The sequence below is a fragment of the Sebastes umbrosus genome, chromosome 7 (genome assembly GCF_015220745.1).
Source record: "Sebastes umbrosus isolate fSebUmb1 chromosome 7, fSebUmb1.pri, whole genome shotgun sequence".
Lineage (NCBI taxonomy): Eukaryota > Metazoa > Chordata > Actinopteri > Perciformes > Sebastidae > Sebastes > Sebastes umbrosus.
This window is the reverse complement of record NC_051275.1, coordinates 23,366,483-23,387,651: the sequence shown is the minus strand read 5'-3', so window position 1 is coordinate 23,387,651 and position 21,169 is coordinate 23,366,483. Positions and strand designations below refer to the sequence as shown.

At 42.9% G+C, this 21,169-nt stretch overlaps 1 protein-coding gene across 13 annotated transcripts in view; it reads left to right on the top strand.

Annotated features, from left to right (window-relative positions):
- mecom (MDS1 and EVI1 complex locus) overlaps nt 1-15,230 on the top strand; it is a 152,852-nt gene extending 137,622 nt beyond the window's left edge. For 8 of the 13 annotated variants that reach the window (XM_037776065.1, XM_037776062.1, XM_037776059.1 and 5 more), the window contains 8 exons: nt 1,658-1,684; nt 5,961-6,127; nt 6,380-6,457; nt 8,052-8,221; nt 9,711-9,855; nt 11,734-11,979; nt 12,078-12,264; nt 13,316-15,230. In XM_037776065.1, coding sequence (XP_037631993.1) covers nt 1,658-1,684; nt 5,961-6,127; nt 6,380-6,457; nt 8,052-8,221; nt 9,711-9,855; nt 11,734-11,979; nt 12,078-12,264; nt 13,316-13,450 — 1,155 coding nt within the window. In that variant the 3' untranslated portion in view covers nt 13,451-15,230. The remainder of the gene's footprint in view (nt 1-1,657; nt 1,685-5,960; nt 6,128-6,379; nt 6,458-8,051; nt 8,222-9,710; nt 9,856-11,733; nt 11,980-12,077; nt 12,265-13,315) is intronic. The other 5 variants (XM_037776069.1, XM_037776068.1, XM_037776066.1 and 2 more) reach the window with 1 other exon arrangement.
- The last annotated feature ends 5,939 nt before the right edge of the window (nt 15,231-21,169 follow it).

Here is a 21,169-nt window from a genome sequence, read left to right as displayed (position 1 = left end):
TATGTGTGTATGTGGGAAGTGAGTGGTGAAGCGCGAGAGAGAGAGAGAGCGGCGACCGGAGCGAGTAACTTTATCGACTCCGGCCCAAGCAGGAAAAGTTAACAGAGTTTGGTTTGTCCGTTCTGGGCTGCTGTAGAAACATGGCGGTGCAACATGTAGATATAAAAGGCTCATTCTAATTTAACAAAAAAACACAATGACTCTTAATTTCAAGTGATTATACACTAATGAAAACATGCTTATTAATATTATATTCCGTTTCTGCTAATAGATCCCCCTAATTGTTACACACTGATCCTATAAGATTGTGTTAACCACAGACCTTATTTCAGGCATCTAACTAAAAACCCACTGACTTCCAGACCAGGGAACAGGAAGTGCTTAAATGCTAACTCACTTCCAGGTTTTAGGACTCATTCCTGCAGCACTCTATTTAAATTCACAATAGTTGTGATGTCATGTAACCATAGCAACATCACTGTTACAAGTTCAATATTAGGTTCCCATATCTACAGATGTGACAGCATGGCGTTAAAACAGTCAAGATATCATTATGACTCTTTCTATAAGGAAGTATAATTCAGAATGATTGTCCCCGGCTGACCACACTGGATTAATAGGGATTAGCGTGTGGCTCCAGCCTTATCCAAACTACTGCCTGCTAAGCCCGTCGTTGGCTATCTGAAACAGATGTGGCAGGGAGAAAGGGCACACTCTGACACGTCTTCCCGTAACATATATTCAATTACAGTATAAAAAATGATATGCTCTTAAAGCAGTGATTTCTGCCCCTGGGTTCTCTGTGCCAGTATTTCTAGTGTGATATGTGTGTGTGCACGCGGGTGTATGTGTGCGTGTGTCTGTGACGTGTTGCGTTGACGTTCATTTGTTCAATCTTCCCCTCGCGGGTGAGAACGGTCCGTCGGAAAGTGAAAACACCACTTTCTCAGGCATATGATTTTTTTTTTTTTTTCCCCTCCTCTTTTTCTGGCCGTTTCAGGTCTGGTTTTTACAGGCTGTTTCATTTGTCTGATTTATGTCCCCTGTCCAGACTGCTGCATGGGCCCAGCCTGCAGCAGCCACATGGCCGTCCCACACGCCTTAATGAGGTGTCCTATCAGTAGAAACACTAACAGAGTGCTTAGGCCATCTTTATGACTTTATGATGTCTGGACACACAAATCATTCCCAGAAACACCAGACCCGGGTAGGTCTAACCCAGACCAGGCAAGGGGCCCTTCTGTATACTTTTGAGGGGGTTTGTTTTCAGTCACCTGACTCACTCTTGAGCCGTATATCAAAAAAAAAAAAAGAGGTTGCAAAGCTGAGGGGACTTTTTCAACCTTTAGTGATTCAGCTTTTTATTTCCTGGCAGGGAATTTTACTGCTAAGCAATACTGGCTTAGATTACATACTGGCATTGTATTTGCAGCCTGCTATAATGAGCTTATTGAACACCAGGAAGTGTTGGGAACTATTAGAGCCTCCTATAATTCCAGCGCCATAACTCTGCAGATAGGCAGCTCGTTCAGAGTTAATCACGTCGGGACCCATCATTCCCTCTCTGTACCCATGTGTGTCCAATCAAAAGCTGTTGATTCATGCGCCACTTCCTGGTTCTGACTGCTTTCTCTTTTCCCTCTGTTCCGCCCCTCAGTTTCGTTTGCCAGATCAGAGAACTTGGGTAAGTTCCTCTTTAACCTACAGTACTGCCGTGTGTCTGCACGTCTACAAAACAGACCTCATCCCCCTTATTAATGCATGGGCTGCGTAACAGTTTACAACTGACATCACCCAGCATTCGCATGGCTTTAGCCCATCACCATCACGCACTGACTGGACTGTTTCTAGCCACAGAACCACTTCCTTTTCCATCTGAATGTTTATAGTATACATTATATTATTTTGTCGTAATTTGAGGATTTGAGCCTTGCTTTTTGATTTATTTACATCTTTACATCGAGACATATCCCCTCTCTGATTCACATGAAAGGCTTTAAGCGGGGATTTCCAGCCGAGCTACACCCCGTCCATCCAACAGCTCTGAACATACAGAATGTTTGCTTATTTGGAGAACGAAGCAGGGCTTTGCAAATGGGCACTGGGGGGATGAGTAGGGCGGAGGGTGGTGTTTAGGGGGGCTGCTTTACATCAGCGCGAGGGTAACAGTCTCTTTGGGACACTGGCGGGGGAACCGGGGGGTTAGTTCCTCCCTCCAAACATCTGGTTCCCGATAAAGATCAACAATTGAGAATGCATCTCGCTAATTAAGGCCCTCGCAGCATCACTGACATCTGAAGATAGCCAATCAACTGCTGGTCCCACAGCGACGCTACAGCAACAAGCAAGTTCACAGACACACACACACACATACACACACTGCCCGGGGCGGACGGACAAGGGGGTTTTGGGAGGTGTGTGGGTTAGGGGGGGTGTCTTATACAAAGGAGTATAGGGGGGTTATAAAACCTTTGAAAAATCACTTTAGAGCAAAATGTGGAGCCGTTTATCCTCTTGTCCTTTAAGTCGAACATTTCACACACACAGCATTGTCAAACAGTGGCCTAATGAACCTGAATCACCATCCATAAAAACGGCTCAATGGCCGAGGGTTTCTGAAGTATAATCTGTGGCAGACTGACGGTCACTATTTTCAATCATTAATACATCTAATCCATCGCATTGGATTTGTGAATCATTGACTGCAAACAAAGCATTTGACTGGTTTAGAGAATCTGCAAAAGCACTTAAAGGTATTGTTAAAAGTAAGATTTTCATGTCTTTTATATTATAAAGCAGGTTTAAGTGATATAGAAATACTGCGAAAGTATCGAAGCGCTCAATCCATGGAGAAATACACACAGCCCATATTCATAAACTGTGCATTTGAAACAAGCCGTCAGGATTTTTGTCCATTTGTGATGTCACAAATCTACGATATATACACCATTACACAGTTTCAAACATAAAGATTCTAAATGTCTCCCAGTTTATTTCAGTTACAATGGTTGCGTCCAAAACTCCATACTAACATGCTCTTTAATACGCTAAAACAGTATGTGAGATATTTTATATGTCCAAAACCGTAGTATGAAACCAATAGTGTGCGAATTGCATACTGTATCCATTGAAATATAACAGTATGCAACGCTGGACACTATGACGGCATAAATATCCCACAATGCAATGCAATGCAGACTAGTGTTTATTCACACAAAAGTATGTTGATTGATAATACACATATTGGGTATGTAGTGTATAGTATGTGATTGACATCAGCTGACAGGAAGTAAACATGGACCCAAACTGTTTCCTAGCAACACAATGAGGATGAATACAGGCATATTCAGGCAGACAGTATGAGGAACATTTTTGAACATTAAAGCATGTAAACATGTTCTAGTAGAAACATAAAAATGATACGGGATCTTTAAGCATAAAAGATTATTTTGTGTTGTTTTTTGGCCATGCAACAATAGTTTCAAAATATCAAATTAACTTATGCAGGATACTTTTTTCAGGAAAAACAAAGCACTATTCTAATGACGAGTGTCTGAAAGTTTCATTCTGCTACGTACAGCCAGACTAACACCACTATCTTCTTTTATGACAAGGACTATGCCTTTCATTTAAAGGATACAGAGGCAAAGGTTGACCAAAGGTGTGAGATTAAACTCTTAATAGAGTGCAGCAGCATTAGAGGGTGAGGGTGGTGCTCAGAATTCCCCAGTAGATGGAGCCGGGATGGAGTAGCTTCAGCTCTAAAAAGTGTCTTATCGGACAGGCTCGATACTGCCGACAGCTTTAGGGGCCCTAATGCTCCCAAGAGTTATGGGTTCTCGTTGAGCAAGGCAGACAAACTGAGCATTCACTCCAGCGCCTGAAAAGAGCCCGATGAAATACACAGTGCACATTCAAAAGAAATATGAAAGCATTTCACCTCCCTCTTCCCCACAACCCGTTGCCTATCTTTCAATCCATCGCCCTCCTTCTCTCTCTCTCTCTGTTCTCCCCCCTGCCTTTGATTCATGGCATGCAGCATTGGCATATTCATAATCAAACGGACCTGACACTCCACATCCTCCCTCAGTGGGAACGTCGACGGCTGCGGCAGGAACTTTACACTCGGCCGTCACTCCTAATCAGCCGCTCCCAACGCCGGGCTCCACCGTCATCCATCAGCCCTTCTCTCTCCGGGCCTCTGTTTGCTCTCTCTTTCTTTCTTTCCTCTTCCTTCCCACTCTTCTCCCCTATCGTCTAGTCCTTCATCACGCTTCTTCTCCGATTCTCTCCCTCCCGTTTCTTCCCCTCTCCTCGGTCTGCTCCATCTTGGCGTGAAGCCCGAGAGTGACAGGGGGTGAAAGCAGGAGATGAAATGTCAGAGTCGGAGCAGGGCTCTGGTGGAGGACCCGAATCACCATTGATTTGTTGCCTTATTGAAATAAGAATAAGAAACAGGCTGAAAATTCAATACACGCAAAATAATGCAAATTTGTGTGGCCCCTTTAAAAAAAAAGGGGAAAAAACCTCCTGTGTGTGAGATGGGCTGACAGGCCCTGCGGCCTTCTGGGACCCCCTCACCCCCGCCCCTCCTTCCAGTTCTCCCTTCACTCCCCCTCCAGCCCCCGCTCCTCCCCCATCCCGCCCCTCTCAGCACAGCGATATCATTATTACCCGTGTCTGGCCCTTGATCAGTAATGTCAACATCTTTCATATTGACGAATGTGCTGTCTGCCCGCATTGTGCACAGAATAGTTTACAGCCCGGCAGTGGACATGAATCACTCCTCTGCCACACACACACACACACACACACACACGGACATGTATCTGACAACACACAGATACACGCACGCTCACATACTACGCACATACACACTCACACAAATGCATTACAAATACATTCTTCTCTCTCACACACATACATATATTTTCTCTTTCACACACATTGATGGCAATTAATCAACTGCGGCCACCATGCAGCACCTAGTTCCTTGTTCACACACACACACACACAGACCAACTGACAAGTGCACATATCTCCTCCGAGAGTACCTGATGAAAGTAAACGTTCAGCTTCATTAGTAGATTGGCTGCAGTCCCTTAATCCTATATATGTGTGTGTTTATGTATGTACTGTGCATGTATATGTGTATTTGTAAGAGTTGGCTGAATTTAACGCTCAAAGTTTCGCGCCTGCTCTCCGCTGAATATGAATGGGAGCGTACTGCTTTTTTGTTTAACTCCAAAGTTATGAATCAGGATCAAATGTACTTGTCATGCACACATAGCAGGGATTTGACCTTGTCATTCATGAATCATTGATGAACGTCATAATAAGAATTCGCCCAATACCTGCTTCACTTCATTTCACCTGGTGTGATGCCTGTATAACGAGGCTCGTCAATCAAACAAGATGTGAACAAATTTGTCTAGAAAATATTAATTATATATTCAGTAAGGAGCATTTAACAGTAGATAAGAAATCTTATCAAATATTTTGCATTTGTGCTTAATATCAAGACATCCACAGCAAATGTATAAATGTATGTTTGCTGTATTTCTTTCAGTGTTTAATATCATATCATGTGCACCTAAATTATTCATTGCTTTTACCATTTTATTGCATTCTGCAATCAGGAACCAAAAAAAGTATTCAACCATATCCTGCAGTATAATTGCATGGCTATCTCTCTATAGCATTCATGCTATAAAAACATAGTTTTAATTAAAAAAAACAAGTGAAATCTCACACATACTATCTTTTGTTTCTGATACAAATCAGTTTGTTCCTAGATTTATTTTTGTGACATGATCATGATAAGTGACCCAGCTTTTAAAACTGATAAAACTCTCATCAGTTTTCTTCTTTGCATGTTGGACTTGAACTGCTAAATGAGCATTCAGTGTGTTTTTTATTAAGCCCAACGCTAAAACCTCTGCTCTTCTCTGTGTCCTCAGATGTCGGCCATCGAGAACATGGCAGAGAAGCTGGAGACGTTTGGCTCCCTGAAGCCGGAGTCTGGTGACTTGCTGCGCTCCGTCCCCTCCATGTTCGACTTCAGAGCCCCGCCCTCTGCACTTCCAGAGACGCTGCTGCGCAAGGGCAAGGAGCGCTACACATGCAGGTAACCACGGCAACTGGTGTAACATGTGTTACTTTAATTTTTAACTTTCATGGTGGTCATAAATTAACAATCCTCTATGGCAAGTAGTTTTGATATTGGCATTGGAGTCTTTTATTTTTATTTTGCTACTGTAGAGTCACAGTGAGAGTTCCTGTTTGATTTTTAACATTAGAATAATACATATTTTTAGATACATGTATGTAAAGTAATGTAGGTAAACCATACTTTAAAATGTTTTCTGTTCCTTTATAGATATTGTGGGAAAATATTCCCGCGCTCCGCCAACCTGACCCGCCACCTCAGGACTCATACAGGAGAGCAACCATATAGGTAAGACTATTTCTACGAATCTAAAGAGCCACGTTCACACACATGTACTGTCTCTTGGAGCTTGTACAGTGTGTGTATACGTTGAAGACGTGTGTGGGTGTTTAGTTTTTGTTTGAGCTATTATAACGGAGAAGACGGACCAACAACATGTCAGCGGAGTATCATCCTCCTCTCTTCTGCCAGTATCCCTGCATTTATCCTCCTCACCTCCAAGAATTCACACCATGCAAAACGATATAGGAGAATCATCGTCTAGTCAAGGATTAGATTTGCACAATAGCACATTAACTGCTTTTCTCTCTCCACAAATAGTGAGAGCAGCAAACACACTTTCACACAGCGAGCGTCTTCTCAAGCAGACGGAGATGCAGCTTATGGATGTTTTCCCAGGGAATTCTTGTCTACAGTCAGAGCAGAGTTTATGTGTGTTTTCTTATGCTGTAAAAGCCTGGAATAATTATCCTGCTGCTAAATAATTTGCCTGATGAAAAATGGTGTCCGTAGCCAGGGTGACAGGATGAGGAGGAGGAGGGGGGGTTTGAAGCTGGGCTGAGAGGAAGGGAGGAAGTTTGGTGAAAAATTGGGGTGATGAGGAGCACGGGCAGATGTCCAAGCCCGGCAGCTGTGGTCATTGCTCTTGCGCGTATTAGGCCAGACTCAAACTGAACTGGCTACTTGCCGCGACAAGTGAGGCTTTCTTGCCAACTTAAAAAAGTTTAGCACAAGATTAAGTCCTTTTTTTTCTGCATCATAGTCTGGTTGGCAAATAAGACAAAAAGATGCACAAGTTTCTCAGCGTTTAGTTTCAAGGGAAACTTTGGTTGTAGAAGTTTCTACCTTCCCTCGCTCCCTTTCTAGGTGCTGCTGAGGTAGAAGTAACAATGCAGCAGCAGTTCAGTACACATGTAAAAATGAATCTTGCACATTTACTACATTTGGATAATGAGTAAGCTCTGGCCAGCACCGCTCTGCTTTGTAGTTACTAAGGTAGAGGAATGTTGGCCCAAAGCTCGGAGGAGGCCTGCTGACCACAGGGGAGAGAGAGAGACAGACGCAGGCCTCTACTGCCCCAGCCTGATAGCCTGCACTCCGCACGCTGGCATGCCATTAAAGATCACCGCTGTTTATTGTAATTTTTTGTGGAGATAACCGGGGGGTTCCTGAGGGACGGCCAATCGAGCGAGCTAATTCCACCAGAAGAAAAGATGTAATCTTCTCGTATAATTTTGCATGAAGAAACTTGGCAAGAGGCTGTAATTTTTGCAGGGCTACAACCAAAATCTGTTGCGTGCTTATTTTGTGAGGGAAGAATGCAATTTTATTGCGCTGGCTGGAGATAAGAGGCAGAGCTGTTTCACCTTAAACAAGCTCCTCCATCATGTCTGGGACTGTGGGACTGCTGGGACTGTCTGTATGCCTGTGTGTATGTGTGTCCCACATTATGTATTCCATTATGTTTCCCACAGAACAAACCGCCGCTTCCTGATTCATTATGCACCACAGTTGTACTTATGACTAGCAGCTTGTGTATTTTTTGCTGTTTTTGTCATTTCGTAATTGTTTTAAGTGAAAAGGCCTCCACTTTTCCCTGCAGGTGTAAATACTGCGACCGTTCCTTCAGCATCTCCTCCAACCTGCAACGTCACATTCGCAACATCCACAACAAGGAAAAGCCCTTCAAGTGCCACTTGTGCGATCGTTGCTTCGGTCAGCAGACCAACCTGGACCGCCACCTCAAGAAGCACGAGAACGGCAACCTGTCAGGTGAGAAGCCTTGAACATACTGTACGTGTGTGGAAAGATAATAGTTCATACATTTATGAGTTTTCTCAGCTGATTCAAGCCTTTTTTGAGAGCTGCTTTGCTGATTTGTGACACAGTAGCAATGCTTTTGCTGGATATTATAAAACATAATTTACTGAAATGATTTTAGAAGCTGAAAAATTAGATTAGATAAATCTTTCATCTGCCTCTGCAACAGCACAAAATATTTTTTTGAATGCTTTCATCAGCAGCACAGCTTATGGGTTTGATAGGTTGCATCACTCTGACTCTGAATCAGCAGAACAAGCGGTGACACCTTGCCAGCAGCTGAGGGCAACAGTCCTCAGAGGAGGTTTCCACTTAATGAGACACCGTGTTCACTCTATCAAACGCTAAATGAATTATCTGCCAAGCGTTCCCTTTGCATCATCAAACACTGTATCCCACAACACAAAGATAATAGACTGGAAACTGTTAAGCAGAAAAGCTGTTTCATCATAGTTAAAATGGTAAGATTTGTCACTTTCACCTAAAAGACACTCTGGCAGGTCAATCATTAAGAAAGCATTTTGTCAAAACTCATATCATTTAATTTTAGATTGTAGTCAAGATCTCAAAGTTTCCAAAGATACCATATTATACCATATTTTCCCTATGATATAATGGGTCCACCACTGTAATTGCATTGAAGCATTGAGACCAGCAGATACAGAATATTTCACACTGTCATAGAGAGACATTTGAAGCTACTTGTGGGAACTTTGAGGGAAACAAACAAACAGGGAGGTTAAAAACGGGCTGCAGTAGATCGTTGTTTGCATGATCCTGTTTATATCAATCTAAAATAAAAATCATAGAAGCGAGAGCATTCCTTATTTTTGCAGCAGAAAGCCAAGGCTTCTGTCTTTCGCATCATCACATTGTACGCTCGTGATGACGTGACGTGACGTGACGTGACGTGACGTGATGTGACGTGACGTTACGCTACGTTACGTTACGTGCAGAACGTATCAAAACTATCAAAACGCCTTTGTACTCGATCTGCTTATAAAAATGAGTATATCTCAAAAACTGAAAAATGTGCATAGTTCCAATAACCTTTTGGATCAGTATATTTTGTGTGTTTATTAAGTAACATTTTATGAAAAAACTTTTTGTATTTTTTTAATTTAAGCCACAATTTCAGTACTTTTAATCATTTACATAACTTATGAGCTTAGGTTGTACAGATTTTAGGTATATGAAGCATTTGAAGATACTCCAAGAAATGAGATCATAATAAGCAAAAATACCAATGTAAGCACAGGTGGACCATTTCTATTGTTCAAAATGTAAAAAAAAAAACACTCACAATTTACATTTTACGTACAGCCATCATTTCAAAATGTTTCGCGACATCATGGTACAACATATTTTTAATATTGATAATATTGAAATATCAAAACACATCTTTGGAGACAGAACTGGAATGTGTTTTTTCTTTCTGCAGGCACTGCGATGTCGTCCCCACGGTCTGAACTGGACAGTGGCAGCGCCATATTGGATGACAAAGAAGACTCTTATTTCAATGAAATAAGAAATTTCATCAGCAACACAAACCAGAACCAGACATCACCGGACCCCTCAGAGGAAGGGTAAGCACAGTTTTATCAGCTCTACATCTACAGAGCTACAACAAGATGTTTATAGACAAATATCATCCAGGCTTCTCACCCACCACATCTCAGCAGCAGCGGGGACAAATGAGGCCTGGCCCTCATTACTGCATGGTGAACTCTCACATTAATTGTACCTACATTAAGATTGTTGGACTTAAGAAGGACTTGAATGGGTTTGAATAATGGGTCAGCTGCTAACAACCCCTTGCATTTTTCCTACCACCCAGCCAGCCCTCGTTAATGATGACATCATGCTCAGAGGTCTGGAGTAGAGAGCAATCATCTGTGATGACATTTAAGATAACGGCAGGTTTTGGAAACGTGCAGCAGCTCCTTATATCAGTTGCCTTTCGGCCACACGTACGAACAGATATCGGCAGCTACGTCTGAGCATTATGCAAATAAATTCTTGGAGCTGCGATCGGGTCAGATAGCAGTTGAGAGGTCTGCTCAGGTCTCTAAGTTTGTTTTCACGACGGTGCGATCGCAGGGCAGATTGTGAGTCCGGATAGAGATCTCGCAGACTGGCGTATGATTGTGCAGAAGGCCTGTGAGAGCAGGACCGGGTCGGTGGAGCGTCAGAGGGACAGGGGAGAGGAGCGGGAGGGGGAGTGCAGTAGTTATAGCCCGCCACATCTGGAACCAACATGTCTGCCTACAGGAAGAGGGTAGAGGGGGTGGGGTCAAAGGGTCGGCCCGTGTTTCCTTTCAAAGTGCTGTGCTCCTGACTACTTCTGATAGATACTTTATCCCCAGCAAATTACCACGTTTGAAAGCGTAATTAGCGAATCTGTTTTCTTAATCACGGAGCTCCAGCTCTCTCTTTTGGAGCTGGTCCCTCCTCTCTCCAACGCGGCACGAACACCACCTTGTCGGCCTCAAACTCTCCATCCCAGCGGGAGCGCTGTCCAAAGCACAATATTATCAGCTGCTGATAAAAGAGATGTAGATACTGTATGTGCTAAAACGTAATCTGCAGTAATTCCCTCTCTCCCTTTTCTCTAAAGTCACTGCACGCTCAAATGCATCCCTTTATCCAGCGCAGGTATCCTGTTTATAAGCATCCTATAATTACGTGGTGATGTGCTTGATGTGTTTTGTTTCCTATCTATCTGCTCTCTCCGCGTCCAGTTCTCGGTCCTCGTCTCTGAGTCCTTTGTGCGAGAAATGGCATTTTTGAGAGCTGACGAAAGACGTCTCAGAGTGTAATTAGTGAATCAGTCTAAATGTGGTTCCAGATGATTTACCAAATGGTGGTTTCCTGTGGCGCTGAGACAGAGGGACAGATTAAGAGTCAGGCAGTTTGGATAGCTCGCCCTCTCTCCCTCCGCGGGGATAGAGGAATGGGCCGGTTGGCAAACGCTCTCATAACTCTCCCACCAAATGGGGCTGTCAGCTAAATATTTTGCCTATTAGATGAATACGAGATAGTAGAGAAAATAAACAAGAGGAGAGGCGAAGCACTCCAGTTAAGTGCTGCAACGATCAGCCCAGTGCTGCTGTGCCCAAAGGGGCTCCAGAGCCTCGATGACAAACGGGAATCCGGCTCTCTCAATCCCAGCTGCCATGTCCTGCCTCAGATTCACGCTCCATTGTTTTTGTATATATAGAGAAAGAGGATTCTCACAAGAACGTGAAGAAAAACAAAGGACAAAAGCCAGCACCCGGCATACGTACTAAACCCACATATAGTTTTTACTTCAGTGCCTACTTCTTGATTACTTTCTTAAACATAAAAGAAGTGTTTTTATAAAATGTATAGCCAATAAAAGAGATGTTACTGTCATTTATTCCTCCTTAAAATGTACTACTTTATCAAGTCGTATTGATCTAATCGATGGTCCTGGTCTGCAGGTTAAATGGCGGTCAATTTGAAGAAGAGAAGCCGCTGATGGCCAGCCAGGGGTCACGTGACCTGGAAGACGAGGAAGCGGAGGAGCTCGTTGCCGATGAAGAAGAAGGGGACGAGCCTAGCAACACCCCTGGGAAACAGAAAGACGAGGTGCTTCCTGGTAGCCTCAGCGACGACATAATACAAGACGAGATGGACTTCAGTGGACGCAACGACTTAAACCTCAACTGCAAAACCTCTCCTAGGAGGTAAGCTCGCTACGATTAAAACAACATTTTACATTGTGTAAATGATGTCATAAGCATCTTGTGAATTGCCTTATTTTAATTTTCTGCATGACCTCTAGGTATAAGGACGAGGAGGAGCAGAGTGGCTACTCAGCCTTGGATCATATTCGTCACTTTTCAGACATGCGCAAGTTGGAGGAGAGCGAGCTGAGTGACGGAGATGGAGACGAGGACGATGGATCGTTTGGCTCCCCCTCTCTGACTGACGCAGTCAAACAGCCGCTCTTTAGGAAATCTAAGTCTCAGGTAAAAGAAACATTGCCAGTCAACGTAACATTGCCGGTTCAACGTTAATGTTTTTTTTTCTTCACTTCAGAAACTGACTTGCCCAAAGTCAATATTTACTTGCCCCTATGCAAATTGTTTCATTTTTAGCGGTTATCAAATAACAACAATGTAGGAGCCAAAATGTGTATTTAGCCTGTGTTTTTTATTATCTTTTTGGTTACTATCACTTCCCGTGATTGACACAGGGGTGTGGTTTCACTTTATTTACTTGTTCACTTGTACGGCGGGATTCAGACAGAGAGGGTGAACTAGACACCGATATTTTCTGTTGAGTGTCAGGTCTTACTTTAGTTATTCAGTACAGTTATTTCTTGTAAGTATTTTCGTTTAATAAACATCATAAAACACATCTGGACTTAAGTATGGATTTGTTTGAACGCGACACAGTTAAGAGCCTACTTAGCCTATTAGCAGCTTTTTTGATTGATAGTAGTCACTACAAATAACGACTAAAGTTAATTGTCCTTGAAAAATGACGCCACCCAACTAAACTTTTGTTTCCAGAATAATTGAAATACTCGCTTGTACTTCAACTCATAAACTTTGTCTTTACCTGTCCCTGTTTTCTCGCGAGTGCCCGATCGGTACTGAGCATGTGCAACTCTCAAGAGAGATGAGAAGGAAGTGAGATGGCTCACTCTTTACTTTTACTATTACTTTACTAAACACCTATAGATCTTTCAGTACCCAGTTAAAACAATGGATGATTAATACATGCACATGTCAGCATTAAACTCTCTTTGCTGCTTCTATTTATATGTCCTGCTTGTCTGCAATGTAGTTTTATATATTTATATATATATATATATATATATATATATAAATGTCACCAACTTCCAACTTTCCAACTTTTAAACTGCTTGTCCCGTTTTATGTTTTTGTTCGGATGTATTTTAGAAAGACTTCTGTAACACCTTGGCCAGAGACAACAGATGAAACCTACACAATGCGCATACATATTTGCATCGAAGCATGGTAGTTAAATGTAATCCATCTCCCTCTCCCCCAGGCGTACGCCATGATGTTGTCTCTGGCTGAAAAGGACTCTCTCCACCCGGCCTCCCACACCCCGGCCACCATGTGGCACAGTCTGGCACGGGCTGCTGCTGAATCCAGTGCCATCCAGTCCCTCAGCCACGTATGATGACACACCCCTTTGCGCTTTCCTTTCACCTTTCAACCCCCCGAACCTGACAAAACCTGACCTATGGCACTGGGAGCCCGTTGCAGGGGGCTATGTGCGGTGGCCCCTGATCGTCCACAGAGTGACTGCTGAGCAGAACCACAGCCCATCTGACTGCTGAGCGGAGCGCCTCACACACAAAGCAGGGTCACTGCTGTCCACGCAGAACCCAGCCCCCCAAAAAACCTCCAACAGATAGAGAGAAAATGTCCCTCTGAGACCTTAAAATTCTTACATTAACACCAACCAGGATGATAGCAATGTGGTGAAAATAATAATAAGTAATAATAGCTGTATTTATTCTGCTGAATTTCTATGTTTTGCACAGCAAAGGCAGCTGGTGGACATGGAAGATGGATGTGCTGATGTATCATTGCTATACTGCATTTATTGCCCAGCACATAGAAGACATGGAGAACATTTTACGCTGAGAGGGCGAGTTCGGTTGTGTCTCTAAGACAGCCTTACTGTGTGTAAGTAAAGCCCTGGACAAAAAGTATCTTTAAAATATATTACAAGAATTCCCTTTAACCCCCAGAGATCCACAGGTGTTTCTCATAAATACATGTACTTGATGATAAAAAATGAAGGGTGGGGTGAGCAACCTCAAATGAAAACCGCTCCATGTAAGGACAGCGCTAGCGGCGCTTTAATATCACTGAAGTCATTGAAGAACAAATTTTAAAAAAGTAATTGTTTAAACTGAAATCAGGCCAGTTTCCCATCTGCGTTTTCATAGCTGCGTGTGTCTGCACAATCATAGCACTGTACACAAGTGTCTACCAACTGCACTCCATCCTGCCCGCCTGCGCTATCTGTGAAAGGATATAAATAGATTGTCTTTTTAGTGGAAGAGAAGAAAACACTTTTTTTTTTTTTTTTTACTGAAATAAGTAGCCAGTGCTGAAGTTAATTGTTGTTCTGTAAAGGGCATATGTCTTTTTTCCAAACCCTTGAATCCATCCTAGTCAGCCAACAATACCACTAAATAGCCTGAATGCTAGTCGTTAGCTACTCCATGCTCGTGTGTCTTTCATTTTTAGACAATCATGATTTTGTTTCCTTTTTTGTTTTTGTTGGTGTTGTTGTTGTTATTTGCTGTTGTATGTTGAGAATTGTATTTATTTCTTGGCAAACTGTAGTTTGTTTACTGAATAGCACTGCTCTTAGCCCAGGTGAAGGGGAGATTCCTCGCCGGGCCTATCCCAGAGTTCAATGGGGTTTGTAGATTACATTTGAGTGCCGGATAGTATTAAACATACAATTCACTCCTTATTCTTCTAATGAAACCGGTCGATGAATAGATATTACTTAGGTTTTTTTTCTATGACAATTTAATGATTCAATTGTAAAAAATGAAAAACATTATAAAGAATGAATAATAAAAAAAAAAAAAGCCAGGTATAATTTCTCCCATAAACGCATGATTGGTCTGGTAAGATCTGTATCTGACATTTTCTACGGTTGTCTGCAAGCTTGTGTGACGTTCGGTTCATGTTAATCCCTTGTGCCAAACTTATGATAAATAACAGATTACTTTCATTTATTCTCCCGTTTTGAGGGACCAGATTTGTTTTTGTTTGTTTGTTTATGTCGTTGTTTTGTTTATAATCGATTTTAAAAAGTAATCAGCAAGTTGAGGTACTTTGTTTTAATGCTTTCTACAATGTAACTGTTATGCATTTCAATTCAATACTGTGGGAGGAACAACTAAGAAATAAAGGACTACAATGTGGATTGACATGTCTTCCATTCTCTCTTTATTTCTACTTAAACATTTTACTCACCCTTTGTCTCCCGTCTCCCTCACACCTCCCCGCTCCATACAGTCCTTCTGGCTGCCCATCATTTTGGCCCAAACCGAGATTTATACTAAGAGACATGAGTCAGAAAACCACCTGGCGCTTTCTTCTGGCGCTCCCATGGCCTCCAAGAGCGAGGGAGAGCCTGAACTCTGGTCCTCTATTTTTTCCTCCAGGCTTTGGCTCGCATAGAGAGAGCGAAGGAGAGAAAAGGCTGGAGAGGGCTTGAATGTGGTAGTGGGAGCGGAGGCAGGAATGTGTCCTCTTTATTTGTGTCCGTTTGTGGGGCATGATGGATGAGTTGGGTAGATGTGATGACCTGGCTCATCGCTCAAACGTTCAATAAGAGTCCCATCCTGCAGCAGGCCTCCCCATCCGGCACCCCCCTCGGTCACTGCTGCCAGCCAACGTGGGCGGACATTGTGGCTGGGAGGGCTGGAGGTTCAGCGGCTCCATTGTCCGGAGAGTGGCTCGGGTGGGGGGTTGGAGAATTGGGCATGACAGTGAAGATGGCTGGCGCTGACACTCCACATTTACAGTGCTCTTGGCACCCTAATGGATGGGGTGTTTTCTTAGGGCCTGTCGTCAGCCCTCAGGGCTCCGTGGGGCGTCCAGCTTTGATGAGGTCACAGGGGGTCACGCAGTGTTGATGAGGTCAGCACGGGTCGTCCAGCTTTGATGAGGTCAGCTGCAGCGATGGTAGTGATGGCGAAGGCCGCGGCCATAATGGAGTGGCAGTGATAATGGTCCGAGTATGAGTTTTGCCACCTGTATTATTTTTTATTTGATTAATTAATATGATTATGTGAAGCTGTCAGTAGTCACGCAACAGCATCACTTTGTGTCTGCTGATCCAGGATCTACAGTACGTCCTTAAATATGCAGTTACTGATATTTTTAGCCACTTGAGGACAGCCGGAATATATATATATGACATACTTTTAAGTTGATATGATGAACTTGTTAGCAAACAGTTGTCTATTTACACATCCAGCAGAACAACATTAGTATTTGGAGTCCTGTTTCTGCCTGGTGTTTCATTCACTGTTCTTTGTTTGAACTCCTGGAAATATATGGCTTCTTATCTACTAAATGCTCCACCATGTTCACCGGCTACTCATTGACTTTGTCTGTCTGCAGTGCTGAGCAGGAAGCGTACAGTAGTGATGGGTCACTCACGAACGATTCGTTCAAAAGAACAGATCTTCTGGGTGAACAAACTGAACTGAATCACTTCCTGGAACGATTAGTTCATTCCTCAGTTCAGTTGAGCTCTCAGCTTGTGAGCGAACATGCAGTCAGGGACTCACTGAGTGAGTGAGTCAAGTAGTTTGTTCTCAGGAGGAATGACTTGTGTCGTGTTCAAGACAGCAAATACACAGTTGATTCGGGTAGGGTTGCAAATATGACAGACAGATAGTTCTGTTTTTCTGTGTAATGGAGGCTTTTTGAATAGATATTGTTTCTTTGTTTTTCACTTGAGGCCTATTGAGGAAAATAATGATTTGCACATAGAAACGAATATGGGAAATATAGGTGTGTATTAAAAATGTAAATTTAATTTTCTACTGAAAACATAATAGAAAATATTTAATAAACTGACATTTAGTTGCATACACCTTTTATTTGCAAATGGTCTTTATTCAACTAGATTCTCTGTTCTCAGTTCAGCGAGCTGAACTGAACGTTCAGTTGTGTTGAGTGAACAAATATTTTGAATGAATATTTTTACTGAACTGATTCTAGTGATTCAGTCCACTGAAAAGAGCTGCTTTGCCTGTCAGTAGTGTACAGTGTTTTTTTTAGAGCTTTTTCAATGAAGAGTGGTTTCCAGCCGCAAAACCTACTGTACACTACAAGCCACCTCTTTCACATTGTAGTCAATTAATCCATGGCTATCATGAGAAATATTGTCTATAGCGGCTTTAACTACTATTGTTGTAGTGTATGTCTGTGCTTCATAATATTGATGTCATTTCTGCTAACGAGAAACCAGATAAAGGAACAGCGTTTTAGCATAAACTTTTAATTTAGATGATCTTTGCTCCATTTTAAATAAGTGGAACAAATACAGAGATGCTTCTCACCTTTTCCCCTCAACAACTCATCATTCTGCAGGTGCAATAAAACTCTCTAGAAGTTCAACAAGCGTTCAACAACCAGGAAATCCACCTTGACTACATCAAGGAACTAACTATCACCACCCCTCGGCGGCCACGCCCCTACTGCAAATCAAATCGCCCATGTAATTACATCACCTACATAAAGAAAGTCCCCCGGACAAAAGGTCCAAAGGCACTAACTCTTGAAAGAACACCAAAATATTATGAATAGACAGCAGTGTGTGTGTGTGTGTGTGTATAATGCCATTGTGTGTGGGCAGTGGAGTGGTAGCGAGGAGGGCACCCGGGTGAGTTTGGCAGCTCTACATTTGACTGTTGTTGCGCGCGCTGGTTTGATCAGCGTTGATTAGCACATGCCAATGTCATCCATGTATCCTCTCGCACTTAATCAACACGTTGAAGACGAGTTATTGCCGTCATTAACCCACGGCTTCTCACAAAGGGCTCAGTGTGTATTGAAGTGTAGCTGGCAAGGCCCTGGATGAGTGTGTGTGTGTAAGTGTGTGTTTAAAGAGCTAAGGAAGTCAGACAGAAGAGTGTGCATTAGTCAGTGCAATCTGTTTTAGTTAAAAGTGTGTGTGTGTGTGTCAAAGGGGGCTGGATCCCCAAGCTGCTTGGTCCCCACAGTGTGTGTGTGTGTGTGTGTGTGGACGGGTGGGCACACTGTGGGCAACGCTTGGTGGGGCTTGGAGCCACTCAGCTAATGGGGCAGCTGGCACACCCTCAGAATCCATCAGGCCTCATTACAGCTCCTGTTCAGCCACCGTCCTCCTCCTTTTCCTTTCCTCCCCTCCTTCTTTCCTCTCCTCACCCCTTCCTCTCTTCTGCCACCCGTCCATGCCGCCAACCCTGTGTGGCATGTAAACTGCCCCCTCGCTGGAACATACATCACACCCCCAGAGAGAGAGGCCATCACAGCTGGCAGCTCTCACACTGATTGACTTGGCATCCGTGCTGACTCAGACGCCAGGGGAAACATTTTCGGAGAGAGAGAGGGAGGCATCACGGACGGGTGTGGGAGGGTAGAAGGGGATGGTATGGCGTTGGCACAAGTGGGAAGTGTGTTTGGGTGGGGGAGACTCCACAAATCATCACATCAAGTGTTTTGTTGTGTTTACAATAATGGTAGCACCTCCTCTGTCTGTGTCTGCGTGCAGAGCAGATGATTGCAGGCCAGTCATCTTCTTCTTCTTCTTCTGTGCTTATCTTCTTGTCTTCTCTCCAACTCCTGCCCCTCTCGCTCTGCTTAGAAAGCAGCAGAGCTTAAGGTTGTGGTTTCATTACACTGTTTGTTTTTCTCCCTGGAGGCTATGGGTCATTAGTGTTATTGATGGACACTCAGCACAGATCCCAGACCAGGACAGAGCGGAGCGGAGCAGTCATTGCACATGGTTTTAATATGACGAGTCTAATCAGGACAGGCGTGGTGGCAGAACCACTTGGAGCCTGTTATTGAAATCATCTCATTCTGTAGCTCATGGAGTAGATTAGAAAGTGGCTCATCAGGGCCTTCAGCTAAAGGAGTGGGTACAGTAAGATTAGGGTGTTGGTACTGCTGGAGCAATTGAACATAAAATGTATGCTTCAGTATCAGCCATAAACTTTATTATGTTCATTATATTATACCATGATGAGCCATATTATTAGCCATATATTATATATGTGCATTCACTTGATTTAGATCAGTGGCTCCATGCTTTTTTCCATATTGAGCGCCATCCAGTGGTGAATATACTAATGTACACCCATCTAGTTCAACTTTTTAACATTTCACCTATTAAATAACTATATTCTGTATAAAGGTCCTAGGTTGAACACGTTGTGTGCTCATTTCTGCCAAAGTACACTACATGCTGACACGTCTAAACCAAAGATGCCCTCTTTACGCCGCACAGATTCAGAGTGTGGGAGAGTTTCTTGATACTTATCTTTTTGCAGCCTTGACATTTAACATTTATTTTTCCAGGCAACAACCTAACAAATGGTGCAGGACGTGCTGAAATGATTTCCCCCCTCGTTCTTTTATCTGAGCCGACAGCTTTGTCAGCTGGAGTTCAAAACACTGTGGCCTTCTGGGAGATCTCGTTCAACGCAGAGGGGCAGAAATGATCTCTGGGACTTGAAGCTATGTGGCATTTAAGTGATAGAATCTCTTCTGTAAAGAGTGGGCTTATGCTTAATTGCAGCGAAAAAGTACCCATGATGCGATCTTACCTTTTACGGGCTATTTCATCTGCAGTTTCCTGCACCCTTCTCCCTCTCTCCAGCACTCCTGATGAGCCAGCATCAGCTTTTTAGCACAAAGAACATCTTTGTTCATGTGCTTGTAATAAAACAAAAGTGGCTTTCAAAGTGGTGAGCTCATTTTAAGTAAACCAAAATGATGTCTGAATCAGCTCCTTTTCCTATGACCATCTTACATCAAAAAAAGAAAACCCCTGCTACACACTATCTATGTAGTATTAGTAGCCTACTAGCCAACTGTATAAGTATGGAGCGACCGTGCAGTGTGCATGCACAAGGGTTGGCACTAGAGCTACTACTTGATCTTATCATATCTTTTGGCGTTGCCAGCTCTTCATTTGTGGCACCCAGCGTTAGGCTATATGTGGAGGGCAGGAGTGGAAGTAACGGATTACATTTATTGTTGTTACTGTAACAAAGTCTTTTTTGTGTGTAGGCACTACTTGTACTTTTTTGGTACCAACCATGTCAAACTAGCTTGTCGTGAAGGAGGCTAAATAACGCTTCAAACTTGCGCTAAATTTTGAAAAACTGACATGGCCATTTTCAAAGGGTTCCTTTGACCTCTGACCTCAAGATATGTGAATGAAAATGGGTTCTATGGGTACCCACGAGTCTCCCCTCTACAGACAGGCCCACTTTATGATAATCACATGCACTTTGGGGCAAGTCATATTCAAGTCAGCACACTGACACACTGACAGCTGTTGTTGACTGTTGCGCTTGAGTTTGCCATGTTATGATTTGAGCATATTTTCAATGCTAAATGCAGTACCTGTGAGGGTTTCTGGACAATATTTGTCAGTGTTTTGTGTTGTTAATTGATTTCCAATAATAAATACATACATACATTTGCATAAAGCAAGCATATTTGCCCACTCCCATGTTGATAAGAGGATTAAATACTTGACAAATCTCCCTTTAAGGTACCTTTTGGACAGATAAAAAAATCTGTGATTAATATGCGATGAATCCTGATTAATCATTGACAATCTTGCAATTAATTGCAATTCAATATTTTAATCCATTGACAGCCCTATATAGATACAATAAATACAAACAATACAAGTAAATGAACACAATATCCAGTTAGTATGCGATAAAAAAAAAATCAGTTATAATGCATAAAACAGGTCAATTTTACGATTCGATTTCATTGGAAAAATGTAAGAGCAATCACATTGACCAAGAGTGCAATTTTCTAGTGATGTGTCGGTCACGAGAGCCAGCTCTTTTAAGTGAACCGTCCGAGAGCCGTTTTTTTTTTTTTTTGTTTTTTTTAATTAATTCAAGGCAGAATGATAGGGCACTCCGGCGCGGCGCGATGACGATCTACAGGTACAGAGCAGGAGGGAGAGAAAGAGAGAAAGAGAGAGGAGTGTGGTGCGCGGAAACGAAGCAACATGTAAAATTATGATATTCTGGAAATTATAAGGTTTGGTATAAATGAATTGAATAATTTAAGTGATATATGTGCACACATACTAATCATAGGTCAAAACGGCGCTAAA